The sequence below is a fragment of the Saimiri boliviensis genome, chromosome 13 (assembly GCF_048565385.1).
Source record: "Saimiri boliviensis isolate mSaiBol1 chromosome 13, mSaiBol1.pri, whole genome shotgun sequence".
Taxonomy (NCBI): Eukaryota; Metazoa; Chordata; class Mammalia; order Primates; family Cebidae; genus Saimiri; species Saimiri boliviensis.
In genome coordinates, this window is record NC_133461.1 from 31,874,945 (window position 1) to 31,897,812 (window position 22,868).

The 22,868-nt window shown below is 47.8% G+C and overlaps 1 protein-coding gene across 1 annotated transcript in view; it reads left to right on the forward strand.

Annotated features, from left to right (window-relative positions):
- Positions 1–1,556: 1,556 nt before the first annotated feature.
- The window catches only part of LOXHD1 (lipoxygenase homology PLAT domains 1), a 187,982-nt gene continuing 166,670 nt past the window's right edge, over positions 1,557–22,868 (forward strand). The window contains exons 1-4 of the mRNA XM_039463738.2: positions 1,557–1,884; positions 8,864–8,978; positions 16,310–16,390; positions 18,517–18,701. Of these exons, the coding sequence (XP_039319672.1) occupies positions 1,755–1,884; positions 8,864–8,978; positions 16,310–16,390; positions 18,517–18,701 (511 nt within the window). The 5' untranslated portion in view covers positions 1,557–1,754. The remainder of the gene's footprint in view (positions 1,885–8,863; positions 8,979–16,309; positions 16,391–18,516; positions 18,702–22,868) is intronic.

Genomic DNA, 22,868 nt, shown 5'->3' on the forward strand with positions numbered 1-22,868 from the left:
CTGCGACTCCAGCGTGCAGACTGCCTGTTGTGGGACTTCCCAGCATCCATTATTCCATGAGCCAATGACGCTAGTAAGTCTCCTCTCATGTATCCTGATCTGTTTATCCTAGTGGTTCTGTCTCTCTGGAAAACCCTGAAATAATACAGAAATAACACGGAATTATTTCCCTGACCTCCTTCCTAGACAGTGTGTTCCAGTACCATGGGATTCTCTAAAAATATTTTGATTTCAGCTCTTAAAATTCTGAGAAATGTTTTATTATCTTTTCCCTGAATGAGGGCGCTCGTGTAAAGTGAGTTTTCTTAGTGGATACCTAGTGATCCTTAAGGAAGTTCTCTTCCTGAAGAATCCAGGTGTGTAAACAGTAGCAGTCAAACCACATATGGCCAGCAGGGGGCGCGCGTCACTCACCATTAAACTTCACTCCTGGTCCTCAGCAGACTTTGAGCTGCCTTAAGGGCGGCCCCTCGGCAGAATAGGGGAGGAGGGGAGTTGATCTTTCTTGGGTGGGAGCGTTTGGGGTTAGAGGTGCCTCACCCTAGTGGAAGATTTGGATCGCTCGAAAGAGCGGGGCAGGACCAAAGTTACCAGGCTGCAGGGGAGGCATGTGAGTGCCACTGCTGCGCAGGGTCCCCTCCAAGTCCTCTCCTCCTCTCCAACTGAAATTCCCCTTTAGAATCACTTCTTTGGCTTAGAGGACAAAAATCACACGTGTTGCTTCTAGAGGGCTCCTGCTAGCACACCTGGGTTATCTGAGAAGCATGCAGGGACCCTCAACACGGCTGCACATGAGTCACCAGGAGATTTGCAAACTGGTGCCCAAGCCGCGTCCCAAACCAAGCAAACCAGAATCTTTGCAGGTGGGGCCCAGGCATCAGCATTCAACACCTCCGGGGGATTCGGGGTGCAGCCAGGGCTGTGCGCCCTAGGGTAGGAGCTTGCTGATTCTCTCCCATGAGTCCAGGTGAGCTGATGGAATTAGTGAGTTCACCTGGGAGGGTGTCAGCTTGGATGATGGTTACACTTTGGTGCATATAAAGCTCACCTGGCAGCGGCCCGGGGAGCATTGTCTGAGTGCTTGTGAGAGGTGCAGCTCTCCCCCGACCCAGCAGCCACTCCCAGAAGCCCGAAATCTTGAGGAGATGGAAGCAGAGCGAGAAGGAGAAGGATCCAGTGAGAACTCCGCCTGCTCTGAAAGGTGATCAGAGGTCATGAATAATGGAGAAAAACGGGGCCTCTGAGTCCTGGGAGCCTGGCTGACTGAGGAGGCTCCCGTGTGGGCGGCGAGGCTGGGCAGGTCTCCTTGGTGAGGAGCCCTCACCTGTCCCTTGGGTGGCCTGGAGGAACCCCAGGTGGCCCCCTGGCTGTGCAGCCAGGTGGGAAGTGGACGCCAGGGGCTGATGTCACCCGATTCTCCATAGGGAGGAGAGGGGGCCGTTAGGGAGGGGAGGGAGGAAGGAGGCCAGCTGCCCTCAGTGCCATGAATAAGTGATGAGGCCCAAGGAGAGGCAGGCACAGAGGAGGAGGTGGCTCACCAGAGGGTGGTGGGAGGGAACAGGGACAGGCGGTTCAGAGATAAGGCACTGAGGTTCAGCTCAGGGGTCAGGGAGGGCAGAGGCAACAGCGCGTTGGGCCTGGGAGTGCCCAGAAAAGGGGGGCGCTCTGGCCCATCCAGGCCAGAGCTCAGGGAGGAGGGTCTCAGGTTCCAGCAGGTGTGAGCCTTCGAGCGCTGGGAGAAGGCAGCCCACAGAATGATGCCCCAGAAGAAAAAGCGGAGGAAGAAGGACGTCGACTTCCTGGCCCTGTACGAAGCGGAGCTGCTGAACTACACCTCGGAGGACGACGAGGAGGAGCTGGAACATGAGTACTACAAGGCCAAAGGTGCGGGCTCCCAGCCTAGGGGTGTGGGCAGCCAGCTGCGGTGGGCGAGGGTCTGTCCCTGGCTGCGGAGGAGTCATTCTAGGATTTCAGAGCAAGCCCTTTCTCACTGATTATCCCACGTGTCTGTCCCACATCCCCTCGGAGTAAGAAGGTAGGCATCATGCAGGGATAGCGGGGTCTCTGTCGTACAGACAGGTGGAGCAACTCGCCTTCAGCCCCCGATTCTTAGTGGCACAGAATAGTCTAGAGCCGCAGCACCCCACGGTCCCATGTTCTCCAGCTCCTGAACATCCCCAAAGCCATGGTCCAATCTGGCCCCTGAGAATGTGGTCTGCAGCAGGCAGAGTGCCCTGAACTGCTGGAGTCATGAAGGGATGTCTTGGGGAGGAAGCCCGGGCCCTCATCCTGTGCCCTCTGTGGTGGATGGAGAAGGGGAACCTGGACTTTGCAAGGAGATGCCCGTCGCATATACAGAGGGCGGCCTGTGCTCTGCACCCACCCCAGGGCCTCGTCCTTTTAGTCTCACCATGCCCTGGGTCACACGAGACCTGCTTGAAATTGCTCTAACTCCTTGCCAGGTAAAGCAAAGAAGAGGAGAACTGTGACCCCAGAGCTAGTTCTGGCCTGCAGAGTTTAAGTTGTTTTCTTCCTTTCCAGTGTTTTCAAATCATTTTGTCTGTGGATGCCTGTGGGCTGTGGACGTCCGGTTTACCGCAGTCTCCACCACTCCCTGTCGTCTCCCGCTAGGTCTGGTTTCCACATCGGTGCTGCCTGCCTGGTCTCTGAAGGCATTTAAATTCTCAGTGCTAACTCCAAGGTGGCTCACTGGTCCCCATAAGCACCATAGTCATCCATCCATTCATTCATTCAACAAATATTTATTGAATGTGTGCTCTGTGCTGGCCCATGGGCTTGCTTGTCCTCCCCTTTCTCCCTCCTCCTGTCCTCACTTGGAAAGCCCAGCTCAGGCCCCATCTCTTCCATGAAGCCCTCCTTGATTCCAGCCCACCATGAGTTCCCTGATTAGATCCTATTCATAATTGCTCCATTGTTTCCTGCAAGGCTGGTGTGTCCGGCTTGCAGCCACAGCCACCCTAAACTCTGTGAGGGCGGGGCCTTGCTGTACTTGTCCTTAATCCTCATCACTCAGCCCCTGCACAGACCCAGGCTCAGAGAAAGTAATCTCAGAGATCAGGAAGGCTGTGGCCCTTTTCCAGGTACGGTATCTTGGGCACCTCTAGGGGTAGCAGTGGGGGCTGTAAAAGAAGGTGGGCCCAGGACAAAGGAAGCATCGGCCACCTTCTCCCATCACAGGTGCCTTAAACTCTGACCCTCGGGCTGGGAGGTGAGACATCGGGGCAGCATCCCCACCCTGTGTGCTGGTGATTGGCTTCCCAGGTGATTCTCCTCAGCCACCACGACTGCTGGTGAGATCATTCTAGAACCTCTCATAGCCAGCACACTGTTGACTTTAGTTCGTGGGCTCTGCGTGCCTCATTGTGGCAGGCACGATCCTTCTTTTAATCTTTCCCAAGTTCTTTTACTAACATCCTCACATTCGATCCTCAAGATCCCTGAGCAGAGTCAAGGCAGGCAGATTAGTCCCACTTCACAAGGAATCTGAAGCTGGGTTAAGTAACTTGCCCAAGATCACACAGCTAGTAAATAGCAGAGTTAGGATTTGAATCCAGCCAGTCTGGCTGGTCCTTGCTCTTGTGCTGCCCAATTTTGACTGTGGTAAAAATAGCTGGAGAAGAACAAGTGGAGGTGGGTGCCATGCTGACATTTCTAAGGGAACCACGGGTTCTCCTGTCTGCTGCCGGGCACTGGCTATACATGTGGATGATGCTAATGGTGGTCACATACTGAGCTCTAGCTGTGCTGTCATCGTCACCCCCCTCAGTGCTAGAACAACGGGTTCCCCACTTCCTTTGCACTCTGGGCTCTGGTGTTACATGGAGAGTCTTGGTGAGTGTGATGGGGAGGAAGAAGGAGGGAAGAAAAGCCTGGATCTTCCTTCTCTCTTCCTTAGGGTACCTTCTGGTTACCCTGGGGTTCCCCAATAACCAGAGGGAGGAGAGCAGCTTTGATGCTCTGAGGGCATCAAAATGCTTTGAGGGCAGGCTGAACCTGGCACATTGCTCTGTCTCCTAAGACAGGGCCCGTGATGGGAGGAGCAACTCATGCCAGAACTGGAGAGTAGAAGGGGCCTCAGACCACCCAGAACAGGCTTCCAGCTCTAGAGGCATCTCCTTTCCTGCATCCTAGGCAGGAATCCCCCAGCATTTGTTGGGATACAATTTTCGAAGGCCACCTCCTTGGAAATGCTGTCAATGAAAATGATAAGGAATGATTTCCCTCTTAGTCCATTTGTGCTGCTGTACCAGAATACCCGAGACTGGGTGATTTATAAAGAATAGATTTTTTTTTTTCCTTACAGTTCTGGAGGCTGAGATGTCCAAGATCAAGGTGCCAGTATCTGGTGAGAACTTTCTTCCTGTTTCCCCACATGGCAATAGGCAGGGCAAGAGAACCAAATCCCCTGTCAAGCCCCTGTATAAGGGCACCTGATCCCTTTCACAAGGGGGAAGCCCTCATGACCTAATCACCTCTTAAAGACCCCACCCCTTAATACTATCACAATAGCAACACCTGAATTTTGGAGGGGACACATTCAAACTATAGCAACGGTGGTGATGATGATGATAATAACCACTTATTAAATGCCTATCTTTTCATGCAAGTGTGGAAGAATGTCTATAAGATAAATTCCAAGAAATGTAAATTCTAGGTCAATAAGTTTAAGTGTTGAAAACTATTTTATGTAATCCTTATCACAGTCTTCAAGGAAGAATTTATTTCTACTTCAGTGATGAGAAAATTGAAGCTTAGTAAACCATTCCGTTGAAGTCACATAGCCAATAATGGTAGAACTGGGCTTCAAATCCTGGTCAGTTTTGTTCCATATTCATTCAGTCATTGATTCATTCATTCCTATGATCATTCATTCATCCAGGTAATTTATTTGAGTACCTCCCTTTTGCTGGGCTGTGTGCTAAGACCAACACTCCATTGTGATTAACAATTCTTTGTGCTGACTAGGAGACTTTATTAGTGGGGGTCTTCCCATCTGAAGTCCAACAGAATTTTGTGTCCTCTACAAGGTATCTGTCTTCCACAAGATAGTTCTTCAGTTATTTGAATTGAGTTTTTCGTTAAAATTTTAAAAATTGAGCAATAATGTATGTACAGTTTAAAACTTCATAAGTATAGTAATAAGGTAGAGTAATGCATTTTTACATATGCACACGCTTGTGCAACCACCATTCAGATCAGAATATGAAACATTCCCAGCCCTCAGAACGCTCCTTCATACCACTTCCCAGAGGCAACAAGTCTCCCGGTTCTGTCATAGATTAGTTTTTTTCCTGTTACTGAACTTTTACATGGACTCATACAGTGTACACATTTGTGTGGGTCTAGCTTTTCTTTCAGCGTTATCCTCAGTTATCCGTGTGTGACACATTATATAACTCTCTTGTATTGCTGATTACGATTTGCGTTCGATACTTACACCACCATCTACTTAGCCATTCCATTGTCGATGAACATTTGGGTCATTTCTGGGTTTTTGTTTTGCTATTATGAGTAAAGCTACTACTAAACTTGTATACATATTCCGATGAACACGTGTACTGATTTCTCTTAGATGTATAATTGGAGGTAGAATTGCTGGGTCACAAGTGAGCGTATGTTTAGTTACCAGGGCTTGGATCAATTTACATGTACGAGGGTGACAAGGGCCCCACATTCTTGCCCATACTGGTATTGTCAGTCTTCTTTTTAGCCATTCTGGTGGGTACATGGCAGTGTCTCATTGTAGTTTTAATTTGCATTTCCCTGATAAATAGGTTGAGAACTTTTCCATACATCTGTTGGCTGTGTGGCTACCCTCTTTTGTGGCATTCCTGTTTTAGTCTTTTGTCCATTTTTCAACTTTATTGAGGTATAAATTACTTATAATAAAATGCACCTGTTTTAAATGTTCTGTTTGATGAGTGCTGCATTCTTGTATCCACTAGGAAATCAATATATGGACCGATTAAATTGGCCCTCAAGGGTTCCCTGTGTTCCTTTCCAGTCAATTTCCCTTACTTCTGACCCCGGGCAACCACTTTTCTGCTTCCTGCTACAATAGATTAGATTTGTCTCTTCTAGAGTTTCCTATAAATGACATTATAAAGTATGTTGTGTTTTGTGGCTGACTTCTGCATGGCATAATGCACTTGAGAGTCATTTGTTTTGCATGTCTGTAGTTAATTCTGTTTCATTGCTGAATAGTATTCCATTGTGCAGATATACCACTCAGTTTATTTATCTGTGCCCCTGTTGATAGACATTTAGGGTGTCTCCAGTTTGGGTCTATTAGGAATAGACTTGCTGCCCATTGAAAAAGTTGTGTGGTCTCCTCTTTTTATTGATTTATGTGAATTTGTGGTATCTTCTGGCTCTGCGTGCTTTATTGGATATATGCATTCCAAATATCTTCTCCTAGTCTGTGGTTTGCCTTTCATTTTCTCAGTGGTCTCAATTTTGATGAAGTTGAGTTTGTCAGTTTTTAAAAAAAATGGTTTGTGCCCTGTTTAAGAAGCAGCTGTGTATCCCAGAATCAACTATTGATTTCTCATTCCTCTTCCATGGCCCAGACTCTCCTGTTCTCCAAACCAAGCATGCTCCAGTGTCTACGTCTTCTCTCACGTGATGTGGCTCTAGAATTTCCACCAGGCTGGCCATACTTTTCCTGTGGGCATTTGGTTTGGAAATGTCTTTGTGTGCCATCTGTGTGGGCAACACATCAGTTCCCAGGTCTGTGCTCAGAGGAGTCAGGAGTGGGCTCCAGAGGTTGGTCACGCTCCCTGTAGTATAAACTATGAAGAATTAAGGCTTTGGTTATTACAAGAGACAGGAATTGTACAAATATACTGCTACTTTTCTCCCCCTAATGGTGCCTTGATGGGGACCAGAACCAAGGACATCAAAAGGTCCATTCACACCAAGCACTCCTGCTCATGGTGCATCATGGGCCTGTAAGGGCCACATGAGAAAAGAGGGATCTCCTGAAGGGCTTCTGGAATCTCAGTGCGTCGTGTGCGTGTTAGCTGAGCTACCTCTTATCTGCCAAAAGAGCAAACTCTTAGCTCTGAATTGAAAGGGGCTTTTCTGTATGAACAATAGTTTTAAAACCAGGCTACCATTTGTTGAGTTTCTTCTATGTGCCAGAGGCTTTACATACATCACCTCTAACCCCAAGAATGCCCTGCAAACCAGGTAAGATTGTCCAGGTGTTACAGAGACCCAGGCACGTGTCCATGGTCACTTTGCTCACGGTGGAGGAGCCACTGGCTGCATCCAGATCTCTGTGGCACTGAAGTCCAGAACTTTCTACCACCCCACACTGGCTCTGGGCATGCCGAAGTATGAATGGTATCTGTGAAGTACCTGCCAAGGTGCCCAGCTCACAACAGCACACTTTATTTATATTTCTCACTGCTCTCCCATACCCCCTCGCACTTTGCCACGTGTGCCCTGTGTGGAAAGGGCTCTGAATTGATAGGCTTGAATCATGAATGTCTACCTTCAAAATATCTCCTAATCAGCTGGGCATCTTTGGGCAGCTCAGATATACTCAGCATCTGGTTGGGGATCTGCTTTGAAAAGACTAGAAGTAGAAATAACAATAGGTTTGCCTTAATAATCAGGTACAATTATATAGGTAAGGCCCTTAGCTCAGGGTATATAATAAGCAACCAATCAATGTTGTTTATTACTACAATTATTAAGTACTGGTATTAATACAATTCAATGATGTGGTAGACATCGACCGTATGCCCCAAATACTTAAAATACCCTCCCCACATTTTGCTGACTCTCCACATTGTAAATTCCATCTTCTCAACGTGGAATTATTTTCTCAGCCTCCCTTGGTGCAGACATGTACCTTAGCTTTCCAGAACTGCTGTTCCAGTGCAGAAGTAAGCATCGTAATGGGATGAGCTGAGGACAAGGGATTATTTTGGAGACATGAGTAGCAGAAGGACAGGGAGGTGACGGTGGGCTGTTTTCTGCTCTTGGCAGAGGTGATGTGGCTCTCGGGTGGCTCTCTGGTGGCTGGTGGCAGCAACCTTCCCCAGGCTAGTTCTGTGCTGTGATTCCAGGAGTTGTTTCTGGAAATGGACATAAGGCACGTGCCTCCAGCCTTTCCAAAACATCTGCAAGCCTTCTAATATCGCTACTGCATCCTGCTGGCTTCACGGGGCTGGAGTAGATTCTGCTGTCTCAAAGAATCCAGATGCATTCTTGCATTTCCTCTCTGGGAAGTGGACAGGACTCTAATTGAACTGATGCCCTAAGAAAAGTGTTGATAGTAAACAGAACAAGCTTCAAGGGGTTGATGAGAGAGAAATCACAGTCCCTGCCAAAGAAGGACCCCCTGCAAAGCTCTGCACACCCAGCCCTGGGGTGGCTCATTCTACAAATGTCAGTGCCTAGAAGGTCACGGGAGGTGAGGGCTGGCCGCGGCCACCTTATGTAGAGGACAGAGAAGAAGCGGAGAGCTGGGCGCAGGCTCTGAAGAAGGCCATGTCTAGGAGGGCATCGGTGTTTCGTGCTGAAAAGATGACAAAATGGGCATCTGGAGGCTTTGGACTGGACTCTGGTGTTGATACCATACAGAACCTGCCCCCTTGCCCTCAGCCTCCTCGTCTGCAAAATGAGTGCCTGGTTTAAGTGTGAAGTTTTGGTTTTGCAGCAGGACGTGTCGTGGGTCTCGCCCTGGCTCAGAGGCCAACAGGTTGTAGCAGGGATTCCCAGAATCCTGGGCCTCCCCAGCAAGGCCGGCCAGAGCTCTGGCTTCTCCAGGCCCACACAGGATTCCGGGTTTTTTCCGAGCCTGCAATTGTCTCCTCCTCTCCTCCTCCAGTGTACGAAGTGGTCACAGCCACGGGGGATGTTCGCGGCGCAGGGACGGATGCCAATGTCTTCATCACGCTTTTTGGAGAGAATGGGCTCTCTCCCAAGCTCCAGCTCACCAGCAAGTGAGTACCCACTCGGCCTTGGTGGGATCCTGGGCCATGAGTCTGGTTGATTAAGTTCTGGAACCCAAGGGTGGCCTGCCTCTGCTAACGACCGTGTATCAGCCGGGCATCTCCCGGTCACCTCCTGTGCACCTCCCTCAGCTCCTCTCTTGACTTTTGTGAACAGCAATGTCTCCTATGGGTCTCAGGATGCCCAAGAATCTACATTAGCTGTCCCTCGATGTCAGAGAGTGAACATTTGGGATCAAGAAACCTGGGTCTAGGTCCAGCTCTTCCACTTAGTTCCATGTGACTTTGGCCCAGTCTCTCTGCACCCGGGGCCTTTGTTTCCTCATATATCATCACATGGATGTTGGAAGACCATGCCTGTGAGGGAGCTGTGAGCATAAATATTCTGCACCGAGGTCCCACCAGGGACCAGCGTCGTGTTAAACCTGCTAGCCAGCTAACACACACACAGCCAGCCACAGGGATTGCTTGTGCGTGTGTATGCCTTGAGTGCTCTGTCTTATTATAACTAGTAAGAGCTGGGACCATTGTCCCCTTCAGATCCTTTCCCCCACTGCATGCACGCATACATCAACACAGTCACAAAACCTGAAAACATGTTAGCAGATGAATGGCATTTCAGAGACATTTAGGGCCTCAGGAGTGGTCTATTCAGCTGGCTTTCAAACTGTGCTGAACGGAACAGAATCGATCAGCTGGTTCTAGGCCCATGAAACATTTGCAAACTGCTGATCTATTCTAACCCGCTCACAGGGAAACGGAAGCCTAGAGAGGAGCTGTGAGTAGCCTAGGGTCATGGAGCTTTTTACTGGTGAAGTTGGTCCTAAAATCCCACATCCCCCTTTTTTTTTTTTAAGATGGAGTCTTGCTCTGTCACCCAGGCTGGAGTGCTGCGGCACTATCTCAACTGACTGCAACCTCCACCTCCCATGTTCAAGTGATTCTCCTGCCTCAGCCTCTGGAGTAGCTGGGACTCCAGGCGTGTGCCACCACAACCAGCTAATTTTTTGTATTATTAGCAGAGATGAGCTTTCATCATGTTGGCAAGGCTGGTCTTGAACTCTTGGCTTTAAGTGATCTGCTTGCTTCAGCCTCCCAAAGTGCTGAGATTACAGGAATGAGCCACTGTGCCTGGTCTTCAAACCACATATTTGTTCTTGATGTAGACGTTTCCCTTGACCACATGGTCCAGGGGGTATGAGGGAGATGCTCCTTAAGACTTCCTGGGGCTTCAGATTGCGACCCCAGGATTAATGGCCTGGCACTTCCAGGGCTGGTAGAGGATGCTGTAGAGGCCAGGAGATCCATGCACCCTGTACCTTGCAGGTTGGACAGGCCCCACGTGACATGGGCTATGGCGACCATGCTGCTGCATTGAGGCAGGTGTAACGTCCCATTTAATCCATTTCCACAGAACAGGGTACCTGCCTTCTTGTGCCACTTACACTGTGGCTTGACTCGCTTGTGAAGTCTTTCCGTCTGATAATGTGGACACGGTAAAGAGAATACATGAAACCTCCATCTTCTTTGCCATGTGTTCCCAAATTACAATGTGGTAGAGAGAAGCTGCAAACACTAGGGAGTTGCCTGGTTGGTTTCTGAAGTTCCCAGCTTTTCTTTTTAAAACAAAATGAATCCATTTTCCTTTGACTTTCCTTGATAGTCCTCACTGCCTTCTCTCTCTTCACACATTCAGTATCCTCAGATTTCTTCCCCTTTTTCATTTGTCAAAATGTCTTTTCAGGAAGGGCCCCTGAGCCACCCTTTATAATGTGGCATGGATTTTCACTGAGTCTCCATTCCCAGGAGTTTGGGTTCCAACCTTCCCTCTCATGGGGTCTGAAGGGGTCTAGGGCATGAATGAGCTGGTAGGGCTGGAACCTCCTGGCTTTGCTGAGATCCCATGGGGGAAGCCAGCTTCTCCTGGCTAGCCCTGAGGATGGGAATCGACCCTCCTTAAGTACCCCAGGGGTTGGCCCCAGAGATCAGTGGCAGTTTCTGCCTATATCTACACCATACCCCAAGTCGGACAGTAGGAATGTAGGTCTGGCCAGGTCCCCAACCAGCTGGTCAGGAATGCTCTAGAGCAGAGTGGGTGGTCTCAGCAATGGGGACACAGTTTGGAGTTCCAGCTGTGGGACTGGAGAGGCTGGAGAGGGGCTTTGAGGAGAAATGGGGGGAGCTGGAGGATGGGCCAGGGGAAGGTCTGCTCTGCCCTGCCAGCAGCTCTCCTAGTTCTGTGTGTATAGTCAGAGCTTGGCAAAGGCCAGTGGTATCAGTGTGGCTAGAGTGAGACTTTAAAGGGACAGACACTTACTCTGGGGCTCAAGTGGTGAAAATAACTCATATAAGAGAGAGGGAGAAAGAGTGTCCTTTAAGGGAAACTGATTGCCCAAGTCTGGAGCCAGCAATGAGCCCTGTGGGTTGACGGTGGGCAGAGGAGGCCTGTGGCTGGAAATATCAGGCCATGTTGATGAACAGGAAGGAGGAAAGTCAGAAAGGTCTGGAAGGCTAGGCTGAGGAAGGCCTTGCTGGAAAGCTAACTGGTGAAGGTCCAACTTACCTGCCGTGTCGACAGAGATCATCTGAGCATAGTGAGCAGGATGAGTAGGGAAGGAGGAGGCCAGAGTCTGGCTGCGACAAGAACTGAGAAAAGGCCTTCAAAGAGCATTGACGACACGGTCTTTGCTACCTAAGACCTTTCTGTTCAAGATGGAAACTGCAGGTCTGGGAGGACCAGTGCTCTCTGAGGAATTCCAGGCTGCCCATGCAACCCAGAACAGATGTCAGCTGAGGTCCCCTTGCTCTGTGAGATTTAGATGCAGTTAGCTCAGGCTGTCGGCTCCCCCACCCCTCCCTGGGATCTCGCCAAGAATACCCACTGGTCCCACAGCCTCCTGGCAGCTCACCGTCTGCTGCTCCCCCCTTCTATCCACACTGTGCTACCCAAACCCAAACCTACCAGGCAGCTAGAACCAACTGCCTTTTCCTTGCACACCCATAATACACACACATACATTTTTTGTGTGTAATATACTTCACTACTGGCTCCTGGCACCAGAGAGAGTTCACATTGCAGCAATGCAAACAATTTCTAAAGGAATATTAGATCCTCGGTCTCACAACTCCCATCTCTCCCTCCTGCTTCTCCCACATTCTCTCTCTTCTTTCTCACCCGTCAATTCTTGTCATTCTTGTGTCTTTCCTTCTGTCCCCTAAGATTTCACTTTCACTCCCAAATGCTGTATTAGGATTTTTTTTTCCAGTATAAAATAATTCCAAGAGGAACTTCAGTGCCAGTGCTGATTAAGTTTTGCCCGGGTGGTCACGGGGGGTCTACATTCCTTGACACTCATTGGCCTTAGATTCCCCCATGAGTGAACCTCTACCCCGGCCCCACCCCAGTTAAGCACCCACAGTAGTGGCTACCAGAGGAAAGCCATCTTCTGGGTTTTCTTGCACCCTCCTCCATTAACCAGGGCCACCTCCAGCCCTGAGTTGTGTGTTCAGAATATGGCAAAAGGATGGGATCTCATGTATCTTCTGGAACATGGTTATTCGGTTGAGAATTCACTGTCTGAGCATGTCAGAGAATGCCTGGCATTTTAGCCTGATGACTCTGCCTGGTTGATGGCTAAAATGCCCCATGTAGCCTGTAAAGGATCTCCGTGTGGGGGTCCCTGCTGAGTGGCAGGGGCTGTGCACTGCCTTAGCCTTTATCTGAGAATCGACCAGCGGCCTTGGTGAGGCTCCAGTCTTCCCCAGGGAAACATGGAGTTGTCTGTATTTCTAAGATTTCCTTTGACCAGAAACCCTCTCTCCTTTGCTATTTCTTTCCTACCCCTAGTTTTCTAAAACCCACAGACATTTGCATCCTGAATCAGCAGAAGTGAGGATTTCAGAAACTGATCCTGAGTGTGTTGGGCTTGGGGGCTTGTTTGGGATGATCCCAGCCCCTCCCTGAGTGAAGAGAATCAGAAGAGTCCTGTCTCTGCCACTCTTTCCTCCTCTTGTGATGTGGAAGGCCTTCCCCTTGTCTTCCATGAAGAGATTGCTGTCCACCTCATAAGCAGTGAGGAACCCGGAAATATTACAGCGTGGTCCTGAGACAGCGAGGAGCACTCCCTCTGCTCTTGCTCTGTCCATCCTGGTGGATCTTTTCCCTGTGTTCCTGCTTCCACATATGCTCCTCCCCAATCCTCCAGCAAGTGACGATAAAGCACCACGTCATGGTGGATTATTTAACAAATGCTCTGGAACGTATGTATTCACTTTCAGCCCGGTCGTTGGGAGGTAACAGAGGTAATGGAGGTAACTCACATTATTCTTTTTTCTTTTTTAGAGACAGGGTACCACTCCGTCATCTAGTTTGGAGTGCAGTGGCATGATCCTGGCTCACTCACTGCAACCTCAAATTCCTGGGCTCAAGTGATTTTCCAGCCTCAGCCTCCTGAGTAGCTGAGACTACAGGCCCAGCCAATTTTAAAATGTTTTGTAGAAATATCTCTCACTGTGTTTCCCAGGCTGGTATTCGACTCTTGGCTTCAAGTCATCCTCCTGCCTTGGCCTCTCAAGGCACTGTGATTATAGGCATAAGCCATTGCACCCGGCCACGTTCTTAAATGATACCTTCATGGATGCAGGGCCTTTCTGAAGCTTTCCTTTACTAAATGTAATTGTTGGAGCTTCTTTTCTGGAATTTTCATCAGAGGCACCCCAGAAAGCCAGCCGCTTTCCTTCCAAGTCACACCTTATCTTTGGCTGAAAATGGGGATACCTCCCCTTGTTCTCCCCTACTTGCTGGCAATGGCTGTTTCTAAAATTCCAGGCACCATCAGAAGATGAAGCCCAGTAATTCCCAAACCGCTTCCAAAGAATTCGATCCAGGCAGCCTGCAGGTTGGGCTGGGGATGGGGGAGTTGCTGAAACATGGGATTGTGCTTTTTTCATAATTACACAAACAATATGTGTTCCTTTTGGAAAGTTAAAAATGTATATGGACAAGAACAAGGAGCCAGCACTTCACAATGGCCTCACCATCTAGACATGACTTTTTAAATATAAATCTTCCCACTCTATTGGTTTTTTTTTTTTTTTTTTTTTTTTTTTTTTTTTTTTTTTTTTTTTTTTTGCCCAGGCTGGAGTGCAGTGGCGTGATCTCAGCTCACTGCAAATTCTGTCCCTAGGGTTCACGTGATTCTTCTGCCTCAACCTCCTGAGTAGCTGGGATTACAGATGTGTGCCACCATGCCTGGCTGATTTTTGTATTTTCAGTAGAGATGGGGTTTCACCTATTGGCCAGGCTGATCTTGAACTCCTGACCCCGTGATTCGCCCACCTCAGCCTCCTAAAGTGCTGGGATTACAGATGTGAGCCACTGCACCTGGCCTCCCACTCTACTGTTTTTAAATGAAGATGGTATCCTGTTTGTATTGATTATTCTGTTTGTACATTCTGGTCTTAACCTGCCTTTTCTTTTAAGCCTATATTATAAACCTGTTTCTGTTTCATTATTTTTTTTTCCCAATAGAACTTTTAATAGTTGCAAAGTATTTCATTACATAGCTTCCCAGGGTGACTGTTTCTTAGGGTATTTATTTGATGGGGAGACTCCTGTCTATTTATTCTAAAGATCACTTGCCTTGTCTTATATATTGAAACAGAAAATACCTCTCATTTCTTTCTTCTTGTTTCCCACTCATATAATCCTGATGCACAGAAACATGCCCACATGTTCTCCAAGTTATTGACAGCTGCTGTGACTCCGAAGCAAAGCATGGGATGTGTTGTTATTCTCCCTTGAAAGTGAAATTCCGACATCAGCCAGACCCTCACAATTACTAGTTTGGTTTAGTTCCCTTTAAATACTTGGTCTGGTAAGTTAGTTTCCTGGGTGGGAGGATTTACTGGTGCTTCATGGAGAAAACTTTGTATTTTTCTTGCTCTTTATCAAGAGCTAAGAGTTGATATCCTATGTCTTTATTTTGCCAATGATGGAGAAACGACTCTGGGCACTCTGCCCTGCCTCCTCCCTCCCTTCCCAAGGTACCTACAGCAAGCCTGGGCATCATCCCTTTCACTTCAGCCAAACCCAGAAGGTTCTGTGCCTCTCTCTTCATCCTCTGTACCCAGGCTGCACCTCGGGGGTCTCTTTTCCCTGACAAAGCTGGCTCCGTGTACATTGTTGTCTGAAGTTAAGGAAACTTCTCCCCAGGGCAGATTGTTCGACACCATGAGTCCGCTCACAGAATCATACCTTCTGGGTTCTGTAGAACCTTAAAAGCCTTCTATTACCAAGAGAGTCTGAGCCTAATGTCTTGGGAATAAGGCCCTTCTCCTGCTTTATTTTAAAAGATGTTCATGGTGGATAAATCTTCTGTGATGGTACACATCTGTGATTTTCCATTCCCATGAGCTGTGTGCTATTCCTGAGAGCCCTGGCCAAGAGTGCTGAGTGAGGTCTGCAGCTCTCAGCCCAGTGGGCTAAACTAGGGACAGCAAGAGCTGCTGGCAGGCCTGGGCTGGAATGGTGGGGACCCCAGCCCCGCACGCAGGATGGAACAGCTGTTGACATGAGCTCCGGGCTTCTGCTCCCAGAGGATTCTGTGGTGAGGCTGCTGCAGCACTCTTGTATCTAAGCGGACTGTATCTAGGATGCTCCTGAATCTGGACCTGCCTGGCTGCCTCATGGCTGATGTCTCAGGTGTACTTTCTTCTGTTCACACCATTTGCAGGATGCCAGATATGCACTTCCCTCACTGCCCTACTTCCCTGGCTGCTGGATTGGGGTTGAGTGTTTTCTTTCTTATTGGAATGGCAGGACCATGGACTGCCACCCAAGGTCTGCATCTACTTGGGGCTGCCATTGCAACTCTTCCCAGCAAGAGCAAGGCCAGTGAGGGGGAGCAGCAAGAAGGTCCAAGAGCCCTAAGGTGTTTATTCCTTCCTTCTTCCTCCATCCTCCCAACCTAGAGCAGCCAAAGGGCATGGGATCACGACTGGGAGAGCCAGGTTCTGGTCCCAGCTCTGCTACCAACTAGCAGTTTGTAAAGTGGGGTTGCTATTGCCCATGTGCTTGTTTTAGTGACTCACAGCAAGGATCAAATGAGAAGCTGGGTGTGAGGGCACGGAATGATACTAGCAGTCCCTGCCCTCCTCCCGGCACCATGTCAGAAGGGAATCTTGGAATGGGATCTGGTTGCTCATAGCTCTCTCTAGGAGTGGGATGATGGACGAAGAAGAGGAACGCCAGCCCTTGGCTCTCCTCCCAGGCCTGTGAGCCAACAGCTGATCTGCACTAACTGAGCACGTGTTCATTGCAGGAGCGAGTCTGCCTTTGAGAAGGCCAACGTTGATGTGTTCCGGGTGAGAACCAACAATGTAGGCCTCATCTACAAAGTCAGGTGAGGATCTGGTGCCTGACTAGGGTTGAGGGGGAGTTGAAAGTCAAGGACTGACTTCACCATTGATACTTTCTGGGTATTAATTACTTGCCAGCTGTTATTTGAGGCCTGACTCTTTCCCTTCCATCCTGAATCACAGTGCCCTAAACTTCCCCATTGGAGATTCACTTTTTTGGATTAAGACAATTTTTTACAAACTTGAAAATATGCTGTGAAAGACACTGTAGCACAGTGGTGAGGGGCTGAGACCCAGTTGCCTGGGTTCAAGTGTCCATTCTGTTATTTACTAGCTGTGCGACTTTGGACAGGTTATCTCTCCAAACCTCGGTTTCCTCCTCTGTAATAATGATGCTTCATCTGTGATAACCCTAGGACTCAATGAGTTAGTGCTTGGAACAATAACTGGCACACAGTAAACACTCAGCAAGTGGTAGAGATACCAAGTCTTGCTGCAGGATGTCTTTGGACAGAGAGCATCCCCAGTCTTGCTCTCTCTGGAGGGTTCTTGTGAAGGTATAAGGAGAGATAACTCTACTAGTTCAGTGGCAGAGGAAGAACCTTCAACTGCCCCCCTTTTCCCTTCCAAGTCCCTGCCATCCACTCCCGTTCAAGCTCATGCCCATTGACAGATGTTCATTCGTGGTCTGATGGCACCCACGCTAAGGGTGGACAGGGGTCAGATGCAGCCTGTTTAGCCCTGATTTGTTTCTCTTCCACTAGAAAAGGACCATGAATTCTCTTTCTTGGGGAAGTAAGGGGCACATGAATATCCTGGGTATTGGTTAAGTGTATGGAAGGTGATTAGAAGCAGGAAAAGGGCTCTTGCAGGAGGGATTGGGAAAGGGGTGTCATTGTGTGAGTAAAGACAACCGCCAGCTGAGGTCCTACTATGTACCAGGCTATATGCCAGACAAGAGGCATACATCCTTGTAAGGGAAAAGCCTGGCCTATCATGGGTTTCATCTGTCTGTGGGGGTTGTGTGCTATTGAACGGTGGTTGTCCTGTTAAGATCTGCAAGTATAAACCCTCACAGAGATAAGATGTTTGATGCAAAGTGAGGTCCAGAGGTCAAGAAGCTGGACTTTGGAGAGGAGATAGAGGGGACTTTTGGAAGTCAAGAAGAATTTAGGAGACAGATTTTGATGAGTCTGAATCTGTGCTGCCCAGTGCAGTAGCCCCTGGCCACATGTGGCTATTACACTTGAAACGGGGCTAATCCAAATTGAGGTGTGTTGTCTGTATAAAATAAACAGCAGATTTTTGAAGGCTTAGTACAAGAAAAAGAATGAAAAATAGTTCATTAATAAATTTTTACATAATTATATGTTGAGATGCTAAGTGGAATTAAATGAAACGTATTATTAAAATTACTTCTACCCATTTCTTTGGCTCTGTTTACATGTGGCTATTAGGAACATTTTTAAATTGCATCTGTGGCTTGCATGTGTCACTCATGTTATGTCTACGGGACCACCAGGGTCTAGATGGCCATGGTGGGGGGTTCCTCTGGATTGCAGGACTAAGGGGAGTATCTGCTTGTCGTCCAGGTCTGGAGTCATAAAGAGAGGGACACACTTAATCATCTCACACAATGGGAGGGGCAGTTGAGCCCAGGGGATGAGCTGTGCCCTGTAAATCAGGTGGTTTGATTGGCTTCTGCTTCCTGGGTATTCCCGTGTCATCATCTTGTCCCTTCACTGTCCTGTTTGACCTTGACTCAGCTGAACGTCAAGAAGTGCCGTGTGTATACATGCTTGGGCCAGAGTTGGAGAGGCTCACTGCTCTCAAAGGCCAGGGTAAGGAAATAACACTGAATAGCCAGGACCTCAAAGGGGCAGATTGAGATGATCCACGGCAAGCCTTGGGGATCTTGGATTTTCTGTGAAAGGCAAAATTTAATATTTCTGTGCATGTAATGTAACACTGTAACTTTCAGTAATGTGCACATCCACCTTGCAAGGTATCCCCACTTTATTGATCAGGAAACTGAGGTTCAAGAGATAAAGTAACAACAACAACAGAATAATCGGACCTCTCTTTGGAGTAAACATCTGGTTATTTCAGTATGGAAGGGGTGCTGTTTCAGTTCTGCCAGTGATGGTGTGGGCATTGGCTTCTGCTTCAGGATTGAGCATGACAATACCGGCTTGAATGCCAGCTGGTACCTGGACCGTGTGATCGTGACCGACATGAAGCGGCCTCATCTCCGTTACTACTTCAACTGCAACAACTGGCTGAGCAAGGTGGAAGGTGACCGCCAGTGGTGCCGTGACCTGCTGGCCAGCTTCAACCCCATGGACATGCCCAGAGGTCAGTGCCTAGGCTGCCTGCCATCCTTCTGTGCCTGGGCTGGGCTCACCTAGGAAAGAATCATGTCTCTGTCTGTCCCTGGAGAGTCTCACCTACCTCATCTTGGCAGCCCTCCAGGGCCTTCCTGTTGGCTGGGGCCCAGGGGAAGCCCCGTGTCTTCCTCATGGTCTTCCTACGGGCAAACTTTTATGCTGTAGGGGTTCAAGGGAGTGGGAAATACAAGAGGACTTGGAAGCATGATGGAAGGTTAGGCGCAGCCCAGAGCAAATCTATGTTCTCAATGATTCTTGTTGATGGGGTGCCCATTGGAAGTCCCCTCTGAGATCAAGTCAGATTTCCCTATTTTCCTATCCTCTTTCTTTTCTTATGATGCCCAAGGCAAGTGAGTTACATCCAAGGCATGGTGGCTGGGAATCAGAGCTTACAGCTGCCAGAGCTCATCATGCTGCCCTGTGATACCTCCTGATTTTATGAGGAGTGAAACAACTTATTTCAAGTGACATCTCTGGGCAAAGGCCTTAAATTCAATCATTTTAATTTTACAGGAATAATGGGAGGCAGATGCCTTTGTCCCCCCAAAGCTCTGGCCTCACTTCACCCCGTCACAGAACATATTTACTTTTCCACCAAGGGGAGCATTACATTGCAGGAACCACTGCTAGAATACCCTGCACTCACAGAGTCATGGACCATGAGAGGGGAAGGGACTTTGGAGCCAGGAGATGAGAAGCAGCTTTCCCACAGTCACTCATCTGAACAACAGAAGGCTAACACTCGTTGGAATCTGCTTCCAGCATGTACTCCAAGTTCCACCCTCTATCTACTGTCTTGATGGGCTTTAGCTCTCAATTTCTCTCTCTCTGATTTTCTACCTCTCAGCTAAACTTCACACTTGAGTTGTTCCTCTGTGATTCCTATCATAGTAACTTGCAACTTTATTGACTCTTTTTATTTTTAATTTTTATTTATTAGAGACAGAGTTTCACTCTTGTTGCCCAGGCTGAAGTACAGTGGCGCAATCTTAGCTCACTGCCGCCTCTGCCTTTTGGGTTCAAGCGATTCTCCTGCCTCAGCCTTCCGAGTAGCTGGGATTATAGGCACCCGCCACCTTGCCAGGTGAATTTTATGTATTTTCAGTAGAGACAGGGTTTCACCATGTTGGTCAGGCTGGTCTGGAACTCCTGACCTCAGGTGATCCATCTCGGCCTTCCGAAGTGCTGGGATTACAGGGGTGAGCCACTGTGCCTGGCCGTTGATTCTTTTAAAAACATGTTATTGATCTTTTCTCTGATTATAGAAACCAAATTTGATCATTGTAGAAAATTTAGAAAATAGAGATATGCAAACATAAAGAATACCTGTAATTCCATGGCTTGAAAAAAACTACACTGGTGACATTTGTGTGTCTTTATTTCTAGCCTTTTTTATGCATATATAGTTTACACAAATGGATTGGTGTAGCACCCCTGTCTCACAGCATGCTTACTTCCGTGCCATTAAATATTGCTCAGCACCCCTCCTTGGAATGGCTCTGTAGTGCCCTAGAGCATGGAGACACCATCGTTTATTCACTGGATGCTGTATCATCAGACATTTGTATTGTGTTCCCCCTCCAAACAATTTTTGCTATTATATCAATACTGTTATAAATACTGCACCTAAATCTTTGCACACGTTCATGATTCTTTCCTTAAGGTAAAATCCTAAGCGGAATTTCTAAGTCAAGTAGAATGTACATGGTTAAAGCTTTTGAGGGGCATTTCCAAATCGCTCTAGATAGGGTGTATCTGTGCACATTATTACCAGCTGTGTAAAGGTGCCCATATCCCTCATCCTTGTCAGTATTTGGTAGTATTGTTTGATTTTCCAGTTGGATAATTAAAGGGGATTTTTGATGTTCTTTCTTCGCTTACAGATGAGGTTAAACATGTTTCATATATTTATTCGCAATTTGTATGTGTAGGGGGGTATGAAAGAGAGAGAGAGAAAGGAAAGAAAGAAAGAGAAAGGAAAGAAAAAAAAGAAAGAAAAAAAGGGAAAGAAAGAAAATGAAGAGAGAGAATTTTTTTGCTTGGGCCCTTCACCTGTTTTTTCAATTGGGGTGAATTTCATAGATTCTCCCCATTAAGCATCTTTAATTCTTTATCCAATCTCTACTAGGATCAATCTTTAGCATACTGCCAATCTTGCCACTTTTCAGCTCATCTGACCTGCATCGGTCACTCAAAAATCCATGGTTCCACTTGTCAGGAGAAGAGCTTCTGAAAAATCACCATGAGAAACAATTCATGTAACTCAATGGTTCTTCAGGGTTCCATAAGAATCCTCAGGATAGATACCTCCTGACCTAGTCTCTGAGTGAGGCTTCCAGAGCCCCCAGCTCCTTCATGGGCTGGAGGGAATTAGGTTTTTAGTATTTCCAGGCTAGATATCAGAGAATAGAATGAAAACGGGGATCTTCACCTATTCCAGTGACTGCATTGGTAAAGAAAAAGTTGAATTTCTTTGCTTTTCACTGGAAATTATGTCAACTTGGTATTTGAATGCTAATGTGATGATAAAAATGGGGTCTATTTTTCCATCCCTGAAGTTTGGTAGGTAAAATATTTCTATGCTGGTGGTATAAATACATGGGACATGCCCCCCATTTCTTCTCTCCTCTTGTTATTGCCCAGTGCTATGTGGGCAGTAACAGGAGAGAAGAAAGGGGGGGCATACTCAGTGTATTTATACCACCAGCCCCCAAGGCACGACAGACTGTTAGGGAGTCTGGTCCTCTCTCCTCACCCTCAATGGCCAGTTCTCAGTGTTCTGGATGGTAATAACTGGAACCTTCTCTCATTCCTGCTGTTCAGGGAAGGGAGGTGTTCTAGGCTGACCAACTGACCCTTTGACTGAGGTGATCGGTGGATCGTTGTTGAGTAGAGGAAACTGGACCTTGATCAGGTTTCCAGGTGTTCCTGTAATGGAAATCTTGCATCTTATTCTTCAAGACACAGGCATGAGGGAGCCTGCCCTACTTGTAGGCACAGAAGGTGAGCTGTGGGGCACCAGGTCTGCTGCACAGCACGGTGCCTGACATTCGCAGGAGATGACTGTTTCCTCTCTGGGCTCCTCTTTAAATGTACTTCCTGGGGAAGTACCCAACCTCAAACCCCTTAAAGGGAATGGCATCTTTAGGACTGTCCTCTTCCTTAATGGAGTCCATTGGGTAGAAGGCAGAGATGAGGAAAAACAGGTTGTTTCAAAGGAAGGAGGCAGAAGCTGACCAGCCTCAGAGTTTTGTGGATAGAAAGATGTTTTGTGGATAGAACCAAGTTCAATTTATTAGTTCTTCTCAATTTGTTGGTGAAAATCACTACATCTGGCACCTTAAAGAAACCAAACAGGACCAACCAAATGGCTATAGCTTTTGGTTTTCTGTGTCTGATCTCCAGGACTCAGGGGTGTGTTGCTGGGGTCTGAAGAGGCAGGTTGGTTGTGCTCCTTGAGTCCATCTGGGGAGTTCTCAAACTCCAGTAACTCACATTCCATCTTCAAGAGTTTTGCCTGATTCAAGTACTGTTTGCATTATTTTATTTTATTTTTGAGACAGAGTTTCGCTCTTGTTATTCAGGCTGGAGTGCAATGGCCCGATCTCGGCTCACCGCAACCTCCGCCTCCTGGGTTCAGGCAATTCTCCTGCCTCAGCCTCCTGAGTAGCTGGGATTACAGGCACGCGCCACCATGCCCAGCTAATTTTTTGTATTTTTAGTAGAGACGGGGTTTCACCATGTTGACCAGGATGGTCTCGATCTCTTGACCTCGTGATCCATCCGCCTCGGCCTCCCAAAGTGCTGGGATTACAGGCTTGAGCCACCGCGCCCGGCCCCTGTTTGCATTATTAATTACTACTACTTCTTCTTTAAGTCACTTTTTACAACTTACATTAGCTTATAAATTTATTTTAACAAGAAAGTTGATATTACTATCATGAAAAAACTGTTATCATTTGCTATAAATGTCAGGCATACACTAGTACATATTAACATAAATTACCAACATTAGATAAATCTCGTATACCATTGCTAGCATCTTATGTCCCACCAGTGATATGCAGACTGCACCCTGGTAAACAATACCAGCCCTGATCTGTGGGGAAGGGGAGGCAGGGTGTTGATTACAGAG